The sequence below is a fragment of the Telmatherina bonti genome (assembly GCF_933228915.1).
Source record: "Telmatherina bonti genome assembly, chromosome: 4".
Taxonomy (NCBI): Eukaryota; Metazoa; Chordata; class Actinopteri; order Atheriniformes; family Telmatherinidae; genus Telmatherina; species Telmatherina bonti.
Genome location: NC_136622.1, coordinates 16,118,283 through 16,137,180, shown reverse-complemented (window position 1 = coordinate 16,137,180; position 18,898 = coordinate 16,118,283). Strand labels below are relative to the sequence as shown.

The window sequence follows — 18,898 nt, the reverse complement described above, 5'->3', positions numbered from 1 at the left end:
GTGGAGCATGAAAAGAAAGGGAGCTAAAACAGTCTCCTGTGGAGCCCCAGTGCTGCACTCCAGAGTTCCAGAAACATTTCTCCCCATCCTGACATATTGTGGTTTTGATGTTAGATAGTCCATAATCAAGGATGTCAGGGAGGGGGCCACCCCCATATCTAAAAATTTATCTTTCAGTATGGGAGGTCTGATGGTGTTAAAAGCATTGGAGAAGTTGAAGAACATGATCCTGACATAAGAACCAGGTACTTCCAGGTAGGCATATGCCCGGTGTAGCATGTAAAGAACTGCATCCTCAACTCCTAAGTGTTTCTGGTAGGAAAACTGGAGAGGGTCAAGATCCTCAGCAACCTGAAATCTAGGGGTGGGAAAATCAAATAATAAAATCAAATAGGGGATTTTTTGCTTCACATTTTTAAAATGAATTTTTTTGTTAAAAAATCAATTATTTTTTCATTCATTATCCTAACCGCTTAGTCCAATGAAGGGTCGCGGGGAAGCTGGAGCCTATCCCAACAGTCTTTGGGCGAAAGGCAAGGTATAAACCTTGAACAGCTTGCCAGTCCATCGCAGGACCGCACAGAGACAACCACGCACGCTCTCACTCACTCCTATGGGCAATTTAGAGTAAGCAATTAGCGTACCCAGAGAGAAAATGCAAACTCCACACAGAAAGGTCACTGCCCAAACCTTGCCCCAGCCAAGGGTTGAACCAGCAACCTTCTTGCTGTGAGGCCACAGTGCTAACCAGTATGCCACAGTTCGCCCTTGATTTTTTTCCCCCACATAAATACAAATAAATAAACAAGTAAAATAGGCTTGTACCTCCACCTGTTCTAATTTCTTTTCGATTTTCCTCCTTACTCCAGCTCTGCATCCACAAAACAGCCTCCTCAGTTCAGCTGGAATTAGATGTTTTTGTCTGTATCCATGACCCACCTTCGCTAGCTCCAACAGTCCCTCATAAAAACTCTATAAAAAATAACAAATAAATAACAAATCATGAGCTGCAAGAACTTGCTGCCAGTGGCCCGGTGCATACCAATGAAAAGTAAGAACAATAGGAAATAGCTGAGGAATAATTGGTTGTGTAGGAATAATAAATAGTGGAGGAAGAAGTAATAGTACTTTTATAATGTATGTTTACATGGTTAAGTTTTGAATCCTTGAGGAATGGATAATTAAATTAAAAATGTGCTCTGTACTCTTCTGTAACATTTAACTGACCCAATGAACAATTCACTGACATACAGGGCATGAATATTTAACTGTAATTTACAATAACTGTAAAAAAAAAAAAAAAGATTAGTTTTACTCTTGCATGGTTGCCATTTTGTTTCACTGTATAGACAGAGCAGCACTCAGCAATTGTGAAGAACGGTTAAAATTTTCCATAAGTTTAAGACCTGCCAAGATGTTGAACTGAAAGTCTGTTTGATTCAACTGTCACATATACAGTGCTCATACCAGTCCTATCTGCCTAGCTGCAATCCAGTGACATATTGGCCATAAGGGAGCCTGAAGACTCTGTCCTTGTCATTTTCTCTGCCTCTCTATCATCCACACTGCCATTTCTCATCTCTTCTATGCTGGTGACAGTCAGAATTTCACACCAAGAGGATTTGTGATGCTGATACCCGCTGGTTCTGTCCCTATAAAGTGACTTGCTGTATCTCTCTTTCCGCTCGTTCTCCCTCCCCCTCTCTTCCCTTCCTCCTCAAGGCGTTGGCTGTGGTGCCAAAACTAGTATCAAACATCTCTATACGCAGTCCATGGTATCAAAGCATACAGCCAAGAGTCTGTTTCAAGCATGTATTTGCTTCACTTCTAAATCTTCACGAGTTTGTTGAATTTTGACAACAAAGTCCTCTGGTGAAAGCACACGATAAACAACAATATTGCAGGAGCCTAAATGCAATACAGAGCTTGATATTCTTTTTTCAAGTACTAGTTTGAGTTTAAAAAGCGACAAATATAATGTAAATTAGGGCTGGGCGATATGATGATATAAATTGTTCTGCCGTTTTTTCCGTTGAGACGCACTTTACGGCATACACGCTGCAATATAAAAACAAACATGGAGAAAGACTGTAGCAGACGTGTTTCAGAGCAGGATAATACCTCTTTTCCATTAGTATCAACTTGTCTCAACTTAACTCGCCTCAACTTGTCACAGCTTGGTCCTTTTCCATTACAATTTAATACCAGGTCCAAAATGGGCGGGGTTTATGTGAAATGGCTGTGATGTCAGTGTTGTGCACGACAAGCTCTATAACAACACAGGACCTAGTGGCAATCTGCTACTTGGTCTGCTGCTCGTGGGTCGCTGACCATAAATCGTATCCATTTGTTGGAACAACTTCCAGTTGTACCATTGTGGTCCTTGATTTGCCGATAGTCACTTTGGAGCTTTTTCAGCTTCTCTCGAACCAATTGAAAACCCGTAGCCATTGAGAGGGAAAGCGCTTGATAGATTTTTTCATTTCGTGTCCCTCCATCAGGTTCCATCTGTATCCTTTCCTCAGCAACCAAGCAAAGAAATATCTCCACCTCAGAGTTGGACTAAAGAATAGACTTTTGTTGTGCCATTGCTTGTCACAAAATGTAAACAACTTGCGAGATGGAGTCACTGTGATGTCACTCCCTGACCAATAGCAACATGCAGTCTGGTGATGTCACACACAACCAGACTCAGCTCGCTCAGAACGTCGGCTGAGGAATTACAAAAAAAGTACCGGTAAATGGTTACAAAAGCCTAGTGGAAAACCCTACAAACCGAGTCGAGGTAAGCTAAGTTGAAACAAGCTGATGCTAATGAAAAAGGGGCTTAATACACTAAAAGATGACCAGCTTGTTCATAAAAGAGGGGAAATTTCTGTCGCATGTATGCAGTTTGGATTTAAAATCACCGACGTTGAGCCGACAACATACTAGCTCACAGTCTCAACAACGGACTCCGACACAGCACCTGTGCAAGAATCAGGATAAAGAATACAGAATAAAGAATAGAGACAATGAGCAAATGCAGCGTCAAATGGTGGCGAAAGTGCTCATAAACTCCAGACGCAAACGTTGCAACAGGCATTTACCCGTGAAACGTCATACAGAGATAGCCCCCGCAGATGGAAGGAGATCACTGCTGCTGTTGTCAAGCACATCTGACAAATAACTGATGACTGACAAAAAATTACACAAACAATTTTATATTGTTATGTATATTGTTATGGGTATATAAAATGAGCTATATGGTGATATGACATTTTGGTCATATCGCCCAGCCCTAATGTAAATATGCAAGTAAGTACCTCAGCTTAGTTATCTTCATGTCACAAACATGCATAACATAACCAGCTCATTCAGACATGCAGGCAAGAGAAACAGAGCTATTATGTAAGTCCCAGCAAACTAACACCTGGGCTCCCAGCCTCCCAGCCAGTGTGTAGACTAAATGGGGATGCTCTGTTTGCCTTTCTTTAGGGAAACCTCCAGAGGTCTTACAGTTCTATGTCAATTATACTCCAGCTGCTCTGGACTTCTCGTTGGAAAACTAATGCTCATTTGCAGCCTCTTTCTTATGTGCTGTGCCTGTAATTCCCTGTCTGTGCTCACGCAGATGCCCTCTCGTTGAGCTTTTGAATGACCACCTCAAGGATAACTTACCATTAGTTTTTCTAAAGGACTGTGACAGGGTCATAATTGCTTCTGCAATACCAAAGGACAGTTATTGGAGAGTATGAAGCTGTACACATTTTATAAATTCTAACGGCAAATTCCTTTATATTAGTTTATGTTTCCATTTTAACTACACTGAAACAGCAGAGCAACCCATGAAAGTATATTAGTTCAGTTGAAACGAGCTATACTCGCATGTGGGATGATGACTGGACATGCTGGTTCAGTCTGCTGGTGTACACACCCAATACAATTTTTTAAATATATTAAATTGGGCTGTGACGATGCTTTTGTCCCGATTCGATTCCGATTTTTTGGGTGCCGATTTGATTTAAATTGCAGTTCTCATGATTCTTTGATATTGCTGATTTTCGTAGACTAAACAAAAAAAAAAAAGTACAAAACTTTTTTTGCTGGTCATTTTTCTAGATATTAGTTAGGAAACAACTACACAGCCACTAAATCATCATTCTGATGCTATAATGCCCAAGAAGACAAAAAAAACCAAAAAAAACCAACAAAAAAAAACAATAAATGATAAAATAATAATAATGGATTATTCTTATTTATTTGAAAAAAAAAGATTTTTTTTTTTTTAAACAAAAAAATGTAAAATTGGGAAGCAAAAAAATCCAGATTTTCGATTTTTCCATTTGATTTTCCCACCCCTAATATTAAACAACCTTTTTTTCTGCTTCAAATCTGACAGCAATTCACCCTCACACTTACATTTGCCTGTTTTCTGTTACGGTAAAGTCCTCCATTACCCACAAATGGGTCACAGAAAAACATCCAGACTGCAGTTGTTTGTAACAACTTCCAGCTACATGCCTCTGTGCTGGTGATTATTTATTTCCATCCTATTTTTCTTCTTCCAACTTTACTCAGTTCATGGGAATGAAATATTTACCACTGTAGGAATCGATTGGTGCCTCGTTGACGGTCGCTGCAGATTATAACCTCTCATTAGGAGCAACATTGTGGCGACTGGCGTTGTAGAAGATGCAGGCGGTTTTTCTCAGTGACATCTCCCAGTGTTTTGGTGACATTAAGGGAGCACTCTTGCTACAGTGCCTTAATGTAGCTCTGCTATAACACAAAACAAAACATAAATAAATAAACAACACACGACTAAACTCAAATCATTGTTACATACTTGAATTGAATGCAAGAATAAATGAATTTGTGAGCCAGCTAGTGTGGTATGATCCAATTCACCCTTATTGCAATGCAGAGCAATTTGACACAATTAAATTCAACTCTGTGTAATTCAGTGTGATGTGATACAAGGCCAAAGAGTGTAGTTTCTTGTGGTCCAATGCTGTGCAGATAGTTTCAAGCTTTTTTTTTTCATATGAACACTTATTCCACCCATAAACAAAAAGAGTGCTTTGTAAAGCGAAGAGATAAAAACAAGGTCAAGCTTTAATGGAAATCTGCCATTCTTTCTTATTCTGTGTCTCAGAAAACACTTCAATAACTCCCCATATATCTGTGTAATTTGCTGAGGATTAGTTATAAAGTAATAAAGTATCAGTCCTTCACAAAAAAAACCCCTTCGCACTTGAATAAATTAGAAACGTGTCAACGTCTGGCTTTTGTCCTCTTTGGGAAAGTAAATAATCTGCATTCATTCTAGTGTTAAATGTTTCTGCATTGGTTGTTGGTGCTTATGGACTTCAGCTCCTTTGTCCAGTGATGAATAGATATCTTTTGTTTGGACACCTTATGCTTTTTTTCAGTGACAGAAAGCCTTTGTGCTTTTAAGGTAGTAACGCGTATGACTGCCATAAAGACAACAATGATGTCTATCCAGGCATAGCGCTAACATAGCTTGGTTAGGGTTGAGTTTCAGTTGGCTGAAATATATGGTGTGAAAATATAGCAGGTATAACATGAAGAGGCCATAGGAATAGAAGCTATAAATAGAGTACATGTGGCACATCAAACTTTTGAAACACAAAAATGTAAATAAAGATACATCTGGATCTCAAATGATGCCAGCTCTTTTTTTTAAATATCTTGCACCTTCATGTTGCTGTACAGATGAGAATCATCTTGAAAAAATAACTGTAAAATTGGCCACAAAAGATTATATTTCCAGTCCTCTGCAAGTGCATCACTGCATTTCTGTTTGTTCTTTGACTGCAGCAGTCAGCTCGGGCAATTTGACAATAAAGCGTCATTCTGCTCTGTGCCTCTGAATCAAGAGCACAGAAGAGAAGAATATTTACTGTAAAATAACATGAACAAAGCCTTATGAATTGTGGCTCCATGCAGCTAAAACAATGACACTTGCCCCTGCTCTTCTTAAGCATTGACTTCATTTTTTTTACCTGAAAGCTTGTCAATTTTTTATTGAACATTTGCCCAAGTTCTTTCTTTTTAATCTATTTTCATTGTCTGCATAATATTTGATCAAAATCAAAGCAGGGGAGAGGCAAAAAAAGAAAAGAAATTAAAGCTTTGAATTGAGAATCTGTCCTGAGCAGTGTCCATATTTGCATTTGCATTACTTTGACCACTATGCAAATTTTTCCATAATCAAAGTGGGTAAATATGAAAGAATTCGCCCGCACCCACTGATCAATAATTTCCTGTTTATACACAGCATGCAATAGGTTCAAGAAATGTTCATTCAGAAATGGGGCCATACTTTCAGAACTGAGGTTAGAGGGAAATAAAGAAAGATTGTGATAGTTTTATTTCATGAATAGCAAATTACATTAAACCAGGCAGTTTTATGTCATTTACTTTCACCTTCCTAGCTCTGCAAGGCTTTGCTACTACATTGTGAATTTTGCAAAGAAATTTGAGATTTTAAGTCATATTATTGTATCCTTAAGCAACTGAGAGCAATAATAAACCATAACAGAGGCAGACTTGGAGCTTTGGAGCCAAAGCATTTTGGGAATCTTTACATCCTATGGTAAGGAAAACACCAGTGGATGTGGAAAAAAAGCAGACCAATAAGATGACTGAACAAATACACTAAAAACGTGTATCTTAGTTTTTATTGCGCTCCTTTTTTATTGAATTAATTTTACTCATCAATTTGATGCTTTGCTGTTTATGTTAACACATATTTATTGCTGTCTTGTACATTGTTGATTATATTTTAACAATGTACAGTTTGTGGAGCACTTTGTATTTGTTCTAAATATGCTACAGAACTAAACTTTGACCTGAGTATGTTCACCTTCCATGTTAAGTATTTGTATTCTGCAGTGCTTCTTTTTGGAAATATAGTCATTCAGAGTCACCATGCGTGAAGATAAAAGTCTGATGTGGCCAAAATAGGAATCACTCTGGAGCTGGGAATTTAAGTATGTGGCTTTGTTGTGGCTGATTGCCTGTCTAAAGACGAACACGCTCCCAGTAGACTTGAAGAAATTGGCTCTGTATTTTAGGGTCGCTCAAGTCTAGTTAGGCTTTTTTTTTTTCTTCCACATGACACCATCTTGTTCTGTATGGTTTTGACAAACAGCATCCTTTGTGCTTTAGGACCAGTGGATGAGAGAGATTTTGTGGATCTTCATTCAGGCCTTTGTGCATGTAAAACAGGGTGGCTCTGGCGCACGAAGGCTATTATTTTCTATTGGAGCACATCAGAGTCTGTATACAATTGCATCTACCTGGCATGAACTACAAACGGGCTCCCAAAGGGTTGACTGTCTCTGAACGTGTAATAGAAATTAGCAGGTCAAACCACAGAAACGGCTCCTTGCCAGACATACCCACCTTCTGAATGTGTGAGATTTCTGATGTAGCTTCACCATTAAGAGATTCATTGTAATTTTTGCCTTTTTTGGCTCGTTGTTGTAAGATGTCTGCAATATGGAGATCAACTCCAATCTGGTTCAGTCAAAAGCAGCACAGCAGTTGGACGGTAAAAGGGTTTATTCATCCCTCAGAGAAAAGGATAATACCTAATTAAGTGCAAGTGACTTGATCCACAAACAATCTGTTGCAGAGACTTTTTAGATATATTTATTACTAAAAACATATGCCTGTTTCAGAAATGTTGCTGAAGAACCCATGTTATTTTTTTTGTTACTTTTTTTTTCTGGTGAGTATTTTCGTGTGAAGATGATATAAATGTATTCTATAGCTCCCATAAAATATTTGGATTTAGTATAATTACAAAGATAATGCCATCTACTTTCTCTCTGTTGACCTGAGGCCATATTAAAGTCCCAGTGTGTTGTCATAGCAACTCTTAATTTATTTAATTGATGTGGTTTTTGTGGTCCATAACTATTTATCCTCAGAGTCCACAGAACTACATAAATCAGTCCAAACACTACATGTGTGCCATGTTGCCATTTGGATTATCCTAAAATGACAGAAACGATGGAAACTTAAAGCCAAACTGCATGCGAACGGATAAAGCATCATCTGTGTTTGTTTATAGGTCATTTCCCTGCGTGATTCTTAACATGCTGTTTATTTAGCATTATTATTGTCACTATGCAAGTCATATAACTCACGTTGAGCCCCATCACACAGAGTACATGCAGTTAGTCGGGAAATGATCTGCCAGTGGGGGAAATTTATTGCATAAACATTTTAACCTTTTTATTTTTTACCCTGGGTGTAATGACTCTTATAATTGATTTCTTTTAATGCCAAACTGTGATGTGACCGCCTATTTAAGAACTTAATGTGTATGACCCTGGTGTGTTTGAAATATTGGCTTCCTAACTTTAGCACGATATCTTGTTGTAAATGCAAATCAACCACTTTTTCGCAATGAAAAGATTTTAATAAAATGTCTAAAGTTACTGAAAAAGAACAACTGTAATAGCAATAACATCATATAAAAGTGATTTGATCATATTCTTTTCATACCATTTTATAATTTCTTCTATTTTTATCATCAATATGGGTTCAAGTTCTCTTAAGGATTACAGGATTTCTTTTTGATGTGTCAGACTGTTTTCTGATAGTTCACTCCCGGCGTGCTAATTGATTTTTCTTCAAATCCTTGTCCTTCAGTGGCGCCCAAGACCTTTGCCTCAGAAATATGTTTTCTAACACCAGGTTAAACATTTCATCCTTAAACACCTTGGCAATCTTCAGATTTCATTGTTCATTTGAAATACTCAGTGGCAACCGTTCAGAGGCAGCTCATCATACACTTATAGGCTTCACCTCATTGCCCACAAACAATTTGATGCCTTTCATTCCCAAAGTGCTCCTTTTCTTAGCTCCACCATAGTATTCACTATCAGTGAAAATGATCCCACTTAACTATTCATGATTTTGCATTTATTTAACATTATCACTGTGTCCTTTTGTGCCTTTCTTTCAATAGCTGAGGGTTCCTTGGCCTTGATTAGTGCAGCTCTGCAAAGTTCATATTGAAATGCATTGTGTGGACTGAAATTAGCCCTTGCAGATGCTCCAGGTCACCCTGAAGCTACAGTATAAGAAAGTCTCCAGAAGACAGTCTACAATCTGAACCAGGCTGTCTAACAGATCTCTAATTGATATTCTTCTAGCACTGTGTCCTGTAAATGTCTCTACAGCTTCATGATTGTGGAAAGTCTTGATAACATTACAGCCTGATTGAAACATGGCTTTCTTTGATCTTTAGCAATTGCCTTTTAGACTTTTGATTTTTTGTTTTTACTGCAATAAAAAATGAAATAGTAAACAGCAGTAAAAATATTATTATTTAAATAAATTTGAAATTATTAAATGTGTGCTAATAGTCAGATGTCTTTATTTTTCTTTTGCTTTGTATCTTGGGAATTTTTTTTGGGATGTTTTTTAAAAATAAAAAAACCCTCATTTTTGTAGTGACAATGAGATTATTTTGCACCCAGAGCTCTTTTCTGATACAAAACAGTTGTAATCAAGTCATAATTATTAACACATATATGACCCTGTATCATATTTTTGGGTTGGGTTGTAGCTGGTTTGTTTTTTGGTGGTATGAAATGATTGCACTAGATACTTGTGTACCATTGGTTTTTAGTACCTTTCACAAATACAGTAAATATGAGTATGTGAACTTTGTATTAATCTGGATGGAGGAAACATCCGAAATGCGACCAAAAATGCGACATTAATACTTATCAAATCTTATTTAAACATAACCATAAAGAGTAAATAATAACTTCCTAAAATTAGGATTGACTTTGACGTCTCAGCTTTGTAGGAGGATGACGTACTTTGGGGCAGAATATCTGTGTGTGTGTGTGTGTGTGTGTGTGTGTGTGTGTGTGTGTGTATTTTTTGGATTGGGTGTACTGTGTTGATTTTGATTTGTAGATTTTAGTTTGGTATTTGTATCTGTAGTTGTATTGGTATTATTTTAAACTGTGGTCATTTGAAATGATCACCAGCATCAAGATCACAGACAACATGAACTTTTAGTCTTAGTCCACAAAAACTTACATGCAAAATATGAGTCACAATTGAGTCACATAAAATCTGAGGTGTGTCGTTAATATTATCTTTCTTTACTCCATTTTTATTTCACCAGGTCCTGTACTTCCATACATCTTTGCTGCTTCCCAGCACACTAGTGGTTTTGGAGCTGGTGTCGTTGTCTCCCAAACCAGACGGCTCCCATCAGGCTCTGGGGAGAGGTTTCACTGTCCTGGAGCTTTTTACCAACAGGCCAGAGGGTCTTGCTGCTGATGGGGACAGAAGGTGATTAGCTAATTTCTAATTACCACAGCTAGGGATTTATGAGGTTTCATGAGGAGATTAGTGAAGGACAGGTATATTTATAACAAAAGGGGTTGCTGCTGGGACTTTAAAGGTTTGTACTGCATGCATGCCAGAACCACTACTACAAGCATTTTAGATATTGGATACATATTATAATGTGAATAATATAGCAGCTTTTAGAGATGAGACAATTTTGGCCTGAATTATGATACGATGATCCATTTTGGTTTAAAATATAAATCACATTTCAGAGACTCAGCATAACTCATGTTGTCACATGCATATAACCATAACCCCTACCACTTAAACTCAAAGCTAATATATCTCCTCATCTCCTTTTTTTTTAGTGTTTTTTCCTAAAAGTTTGAATCAAAAGTACTGACAAACAAAACAAAAGAAAACAAATTGCACTTCTTTCAAGATGCTGGTCTTGTTTCTGCAATACATTGTCTACCAGATTTCTGTTTTTCTGTTAAAAATGTTAGGTGGGTTACAGATGTGATGTTCCTCAATATTATTATTATGCAGCCTATTTCCTCAGTTTGTCATTATCATCAGACTGACCTCAAGTCCTCTGTCTTGGACTGCAGCTGGTGTCTTAAGCTGCCTCACTAAGAGAAGACTTTATAGGGTCCTTGTTCTGCACAACAACCACAGTTCGCTTTGCACCACAGCACATCAACTAGCTCTCCACCTGCTGCACACTTATATTTAAGTGACCCTTTAGTGCACAATGGATTCTCAAGAACAATTCACCAGCTGCAGTCCAGCTGCACTTCAGGAGGTTGAAGATTTTACTGATGACAAACACACCAACATTACTAGTCTGCAAGATGGGAAATATGAGACAGGATAAGCTAACATCACTCATATTACATCCAATATTCTTAATGGCTTGATCAGTGGGATTTTGTAAAAAGAAACTACAAAAACAACAAAAAAACAGGTAAGATGCCAAGTTAAGACTGTCCATTCATTAAAGTTGTTTTAGTTTTTCTCATAGGTTGAATCTCTACCATGGATCACCAAGAGGCCTTCTCCACCCCCTGCTGAAGGACACTGTTGACTGTAAGCATCAATTTTCATATTTTGTTTGTAAAATAATTGTTTCAGGTGCAACCATTAACATCAGAGAGCAGATTTGATCTATCAGCTTGCACAGTCAAGCCCAGTGTAAAAACGGTGAATCTTGCTGATGACTTAGACAATAAGTGTGTTATGAAAAAAAGAGGAAATCCTCAAAAATTTTTTTTTTTTTTCCCCAGTTGGGGTTAGAATAAACAGCTTAATTAGAGGATCAGTTAAAAGGAGGGGACTTGAGGGCACATCAAAGAATGAAGCAGCATGACTTGCTACAGTTGTCTTTTCTGTGTTTTGTCAGAAAGATGCATGTTTGGTCGACGGCTGCAAGGTTGGTGTTAAAGACTAAAAATACAGCTACACATCATAATGTAAAACGATGAGACCCACGGCGTATCAGACCAGGGATATTGTTTAAAATAAGTAATAAAGGATCTGAGAAGTGTACTTCAAGAGAAGGACAATCCACACATCCTGGCAGTGTCAAGCCTGCATTTTGGACACTCACTAAATCTTGCTTAAGCCACAAATCTGAAACCGACTAGTCCTTTCACTTCACGGTTGGCTTGCTAAGAAGCTATTTCCAGGTAGCTCGAGTCAGTGGATTACTAGCCATGAGATCCTTCATTCTTTCTGTTCAGGACAGTTTCAGCTGTTTTCATTATATCTGCACTGTGTTTTTGGATGAGGACACTGCCCCTCCATGCTTCATGCAAACAAGTTATTGTTTGAATAACTTGCTGAGAATTGTTTTGGGTAATCCCTGTTTATTTATCAATATATTTTGAATTTTGATTCATTGTAAGATTTTAGAATTATGTTTGCTTCTGAGGCTCTCATTGATCTAAATATGTTTTTGTTTTTTTTTTTTTTGTTTTTTTTCTGGCCTAAAACCAAAACTATGAATTACAAAACACTGTGATGTGTCTCAGTTTGAATAATATTACTCCCATGTGAGAGGCAGACTTCCTGCCTTGGCTATTATGTCACATGAATATTAGAAAACCTGCTCTCAACTGGACTCTTATGCTCGCTTAATTATTAACCATTAGCCTTTTGTTTTAGTGGGATGTAGCGCCACAAACCATGCCAGCATCACTCTTGTTTTCATGATCAAAACCATGTTTTCATTTGTTTCGTCTCTTTTTTTTTTACTTCAAGTTTCATCCAATGGGTCAGGACCACACAGTCCCTGTTTTCACTCTGAAAATTGAAATATGAGGAGATGTAAAAAAAAAATAAACCAGAGTCTCAAAAACACAATTATTGAAGTGAAATAAGCACATTGCATATAGGGACCATTCATGTCAGACTGAAATGAGAAACCATTCCCTTTAGGCTGAGTAGATTTTTTTTAGATTTCCTTCATTCATTACGAATTCTGCATTAAGTAAGGTCTTAACTTTGTTTTAAAACACTGTGACCCCAGAGGAAAAAATCTTTATTACCTATTGATTTGTTGCAGCTGACGTCGAGGTTAAACGTTGACATTAATAAAATTAAGGCAGCTGAAGTAATGAATGGCTGTATTTGCACATGCCCACTACATTAAAGTGATGGAAGCACTGAACACATCATCATTACAGTGGAATGTGGTGGATTGTATAAGAAAAACAAACTACAAGCCACTGACTTCACACACAGAAAGTGTTTCTTGCTACTGTCTATAGTCTTTAACTTTTATCTGTACATTTTTTCCCAGCATGTCTAATTTTTGTAGTTTTACATTTTGGCCTGAGCACACACAGTCTTTACAAGAATGCACGGCTGATTTGTGTTCAACTTGAGTCCTGAAAAGTTCAGAGTGGCAGCTCTCATGCATTTGGCATGAGACGCCAGCTTTCAAGCTCAATCTCCTGCTGTCTCGCCGACCAGACAAATCTCACTTCAAAGCAAGGTGCGGTTGTGGCTCAGATGGCAGGATGTTCATCTTTCAACTGGAAGATCCATAGTTTGATTTGCAGCCTGTCCATGTGTCAAAATGTTATTAGAAAAGACACTGAACCCCCCACATTGTCTCATAGTACTCTCATCCGTATATGGCTGTGGGAGGGAGTGACTGAGAAGCTATAAACCCCTTTACAGAACCCACTAGATATGTTGGAAAGAGCTATATGAGTGCGGAGTACTTACCACTTGTGAGATGAAGCCTCAACGTATCAAACAAACATACAGGAGCAACAAACAATAAAAAAAACAGACATTATTAAATCTAAACACTACCATTGTTTATTAATATTCAATTTAAACAAAGCTTAAAACTGTACACACAGATCTGTCTGTAACACGTTTGGAATAAGAGACTCCAGGAGTTTAAGGTGGACAGCCTTTCTAAGAATCATCATCTGGGTTTATTGAAAGCAAGTTTCACCCAGATCCTAATGTGTGTCTCCACACAGAGTTGTATGCATTTACAGATGTGGTAGAGCAAAAGCAACTTTTTTATTAATTCATAACCAATAATAACTTCTGACACAGAGAAGAGTTTGGTCAAGGCTAAATGTTAAATCACAGTCTGTACTTATTTACACTTCAAACAGATGAGCTGTCTCACACTGATTCATAGCTTTACTGTTAAATGATCATTTGTTGCCCAGCAGCCATCCTCAGGCTGAGTCACAGCTTATTATAGTCACATTTAACTCTTTCCCCCCATTTCAAACATTTAAAACACCATATATATATAAAATTATTTTCAACATGGACATCATCCTTACAAATTTATGGGACCTGTGTTCTGTAATCACTGACTCAACCAACAGGATATGATCACAGGTGCCTATAAATACCAGTAGAATTAAACATTGTCCTGCTGGAGCCACTGCCATAATACTGATTGATTGAAGACTGTTTTGCCCTTGTTACATATTTTTCCTCCTCTTCAGATAGCGACAGACTTTTTGCACTATATTTTGTATTGTGATGAAGTGCATGATGCTGAATAAGGTTAGTGTTGTTGCCATAGTGCCTCACAGCCTTCCCACACATTATGTATCGTTGCTGGGCTTGCAGCTGAAATGCTACCTGTCTTTGTTTACTGTTAGACATCATGAGTGTTATTACTGATCTTGGTGGCTCTTGTGTTTTTATGCTTGTAATTTGTAGATGGGGAAGCGGATCAATGTTTTTTTGTTTTATTTTGCCACATTTGCTTAGAGCCTGTGAGAACATACATGTTTAATTGTTTACTGAATTACTTGTGGATTGACGACAAATGTACATTTGGTGTTTACAGTAATAAGTTTACATTCTATTCCTTCCTGCCAAATGTTCTCCAAGTACGAGACATTCGGTTGATTGAGCAAATCTTTTACAATAAAATTGTATTTTGTAAATTTATATATATCCTCTTTCTCCGGCCACCGTTTGCCGTGCAAATCGGGTCTTTGTCAATGCTTCTAGAGAGGAAGAAAGGCTTGATTTCCATGGAAGTAGCTTCATGACTCTTGCATAGGTTAATCTATTTTCTTGTGATTCTCTCACCTTGACAATAAAGACAAATGATTAAAAAGACAGAGTTAGTGTGTGGCATGCAAATATTCTTGATTTGTAATTTACAAAATTTAAGTCAACAGTGTGTATTTGGCCATTAGTTTGGTATTTAAAAGGCCATGGTGGGAAATAATAGATTAAAAATGAGCTGCTGCAAGTACAAATATCCTGAGTCTGATTTAGGATATTGATGTAGCCACGGAGTTGCATTGATGGATGCAGTTGCAAAAGCATTGCAAACTCAGCTTTTAAGGAACATCAAGTCATGGAAAAATTTATTGGAACACTCTTGTTTTCCAAAAAAACATCTTCTTTTTAATACCTGTTTGTTACCTGTTTGGTAAACAATATTGGTCTAAAAATATTTTCCATGACGGTATGATGTTACAATGCTTATTCAGCTTTCTTAAAATCTTACTGTGGCAAGTTGGCAATGATGCTACCTTACTTAAAATACACAGTGTTGCTTTTATGTGCTGTTAATTCTCTGTTACTACACTGATTCATCACACTGGCGGTTGGCTGAGAAGGCTCTGCATGCACCTGTTGTTGATGTTTTATGTAGAGCAGTAGTGGTAAAATGCTCTGCCATCCTGAAAGCTGTCCCGCAAACATGGATGAATTAGCATCATCATTGCTAAAGGCAGTTTATTTCTACAATGTTTGCGAGGTACTAAAACGTTAGAACATTTTGTGCTCATCTTTGGGCTGTGTGAGTATGTTTTCATTTCTCTGCAGAAACTTTGAAACACTTTCTCCTTTTAACATCTCACTGGGCATGGCAGCTTGTCCTCCAGGTGTTTAAGCACAAAAACAAGGAACTGTCATTTGACTCTCTTGGTGAAATAGACTGCATGTACAGACCCTATAGAGAATGAAATGTTGAATCGCTTTTGGGAGATAATAGATAAGTGTATATTCTAACATCTACATTACAAAAAATTGTGACCATTTTTCTTTTTTGAAACAAAATATACAGTACATATATAAAGATACGATACAATACGAAATAATTCCTCATTTATTCTCTTAAAACTATAAATTATACCTTATATAAGCCTAGAAATGTATGAGTGGAGAGGGTGATATACATATATATCCTATTCTATTGCATATCTATGCATACAGTGCAAAATGTGCAAGATCCTTCTGTGTCTTGTCATAACAATTGTGCATCAGTACAGATTTTGACAGAAAGCCTTTTTGGAAATGCATGATAGGAGCAGAACAGGATACACTGTAGGTGGTTGCCAACTGCTGTGTGTTTCTATGTTCTGCTGCCTAGTCAAGCTTTCTTCCACTGACTGAGTTGCGCACACACACACACACACACAAACTCTTCTCTCTGGGATTAGGGTAATTAATGGGCACATGAAGAATAGTGGATGGAAGCAAGGACCTAGAAAAGATTCACTTTGTCAAAGAGTCACTTTGTGAAAAAGTGGAAAAGCATTGTGATGTCACTAACACAGGTAAAATTCAGTTAAAAAAAATGTGTATTTCCAAAATTAACATAATCAGATTGTGTAATTAGATAAATATTTTGGTGTTAAAGCACAGTGTGTGTAGTCTGATTTGAAAAAAAAAAAGTAAGGTTGAAAACGCTAAAAGGTTGTGACATGGAATCAGTGATCTTTTCTTTCTTTTTACTTTGAAACAAACAAAAAGTTTTAACCATTTTAAAATACAAGTTCTATCACAAAGTATGAATGATCAAGAAAACTAGATGTTAGAAAAAGTACCTGTGTAAATCTTAGTATTAACACTCACTGAAAAGGGAGCCGTGAACCCCTTAAGGACATAAACAGAGTGGCGGTGGCAAAGAAGTCAAAACTCTCCTATTTTCTTTAGAGGGGGAGTCGGGGTCAAGACGAAAAACTGTGAAAATAGAGGAGGGAAGTTTCCTTTGGGATTTTGAAAGTCCTAAAGGATTAGAGGCAAAAACAAGGGGGAGGAAACGAGAGCAAAAGGAGGTGGTAAGCTCATTGGCTTGATTTACTGTAAGCTTCTCTTCTACACCGACTGGGAGAAACGGGGAAGAAGCAAAGAGAAGAGCAACTGCAAAGGATGAGGGTGCTGCTCTCCGAGACCTCTTAATGTGACAACAGATGGTACATTGTGTTCACATTAGCATTTCTTAATTTGAAGCAGTAGAATTTTTTGTGTATGACTGTGAAGAAGAAAAATAGTTGTGCCGTGACAAATTTAGTCACAGATTAAGCAAAAAGTCTCTCCGTAGCCCAAGATGAAGAGGGTTTGCAGTGCGTCCATGTTTTTAGACAGAAAAGCCTCTACCTGAAGGGAACGCTATGACTGGGATGGACAACTCTGTGAAATGCTGAGGGGTTTCACTTTCACATTTAGTGTGTGAGATGCTGTAGCTCTGATGCAATAAAACACGTTAGGTGTATTTGTCAAAGCTGTTTAGTTTAATTTGGTCAAGGAAGCTATTTGATAATGGAAGAAAAAATAGTTTGGGGTAAAATAAATACTTCAACTACATTAACTCAGCCTGTAAGACAGCTATCTTAACCAAAAGATTTTCCAGTAATAATCTGTTTGTGTTATGTTTATTTAAAAAAAAAAAAAGAGATCCAATGATTACAATAAAATAAAATATTTCTTTTTCTATTGCTTTTTTGCCACCCAAAGAGTTTACACTCAAATAACAACTGTATACAAAAAGACAAACTGAATGGTAGGAGCACATAAAAAACCAGACTGAAAAGCTCAAAAATCTTTCCAGTCTGCAATGAAACTAAATTTCTTATGATGTTATTACATAAATTATTACCAGGTTTTGAAATAGCACAAACACACTCACACTGCCTTAATTTGTGAAATAAGCTGCTGGCAAAACGGAGATATGATGGAGTTTGGAGTGAACCTGAGCTCCATTCATCCTGTGGGTATCTGGTGACCTGTCCAGGGTGAAGTCTGCCTGTAACCCTATTATGGCTCACAATAACAGAATATAAATACTGCATTTTATGTCTGTGTTGAATGACAGGAACCCACGTTCTTCAGGGAATTTAACCTGATTTTGTCACATTGATATAAATTTAAAGTTATAAATTAAAGTAAATAGATAATAAACTCTGGGTTTCAGTCAGTGAAAGACAGATTAAAACATACTTTTCATTCTCACGTTTTTCATTGCTGTCATCACTGTGCTTCACTCTGAGCTGTAGAAATATTTGCATTGTTTACTGACTTTGGCGCTGAATTGTCTTAAAAATTCCATCATTTCTCACAACATTGACTGGATTTTGAAGTCAAGGTTTCAGCAACTCAAAACTTTCCATAATTCTTGTGCTCCCATCTGTATTACCTTCCTATTTCTCACACAACCTGCTCCCAGAACTACTGCCTCTGTTTTTCTGATGCTGAGCCATTTTTGTCTCCCCCCCCACCCCCACCCCCACCTACTTGCTAGGTTTCACATCTCTTGCCAAATTAATGCTCAACTGACTCTGAGGTACGAGACCAGTGCTGTAAGGAAATTTTTGGAGTAGTTTTCTAATCTATGCACAACATCTGACTGAAACCCAAGCTTGATGCATAATGAATAACAAGAAATAAATGATGGAAAAGAAGCTGACACCTGGGCACCATCTGTGTCAAGAAAGTTTGACTTTCCTGCTTTCTTTCCTTTCCATCCATCCCACCTTTTCCCTCTGTTCTGTAGCAGCATCTTTCTCAGTAAGAGCTGCTATTGGCTCTGAAAATATTTGTAGAGGAGATGAAGCTGTGCTGGAACTTGAAAGATTTTCCCAAAGCATCTTCTTTTTCAGCATCAGAAGCAAGCATCTTATTTAAATCCTGTTTTCTTGCAAGCTAACTGCTTGAGAGTTAAATGTTTTTGACCGGGATGAGTCATGAGCATAGCGGGAAGCAGAACATGGTGATACAGGCGGTCGTAATCTTTCTCTTTCGGTAGCGTCACAGTGACTTTAAAGATAAAGTCAGT

At 37.5% G+C, this 18,898-nt stretch overlaps 1 protein-coding gene across 1 annotated transcript in view; it reads left to right on the top strand.

Moving 5' to 3' along the window:
- Positions 1-18,898, top strand: part of nphp4 (nephronophthisis 4) — a gene marked incomplete at both ends in the record, with an annotated part of 186,617 nt that overhangs the window by 18,277 nt on the left and 149,442 nt on the right. Inside the window, 2 exons of the mRNA XM_079239613.1 lie at positions 10,166-10,335; positions 11,360-11,424. Coding sequence (XP_079095739.1) covers positions 10,166-10,335; positions 11,360-11,424 — 235 coding nt within the window. The remainder of the gene's footprint in view (positions 1-10,165; positions 10,336-11,359; positions 11,425-18,898) is intronic.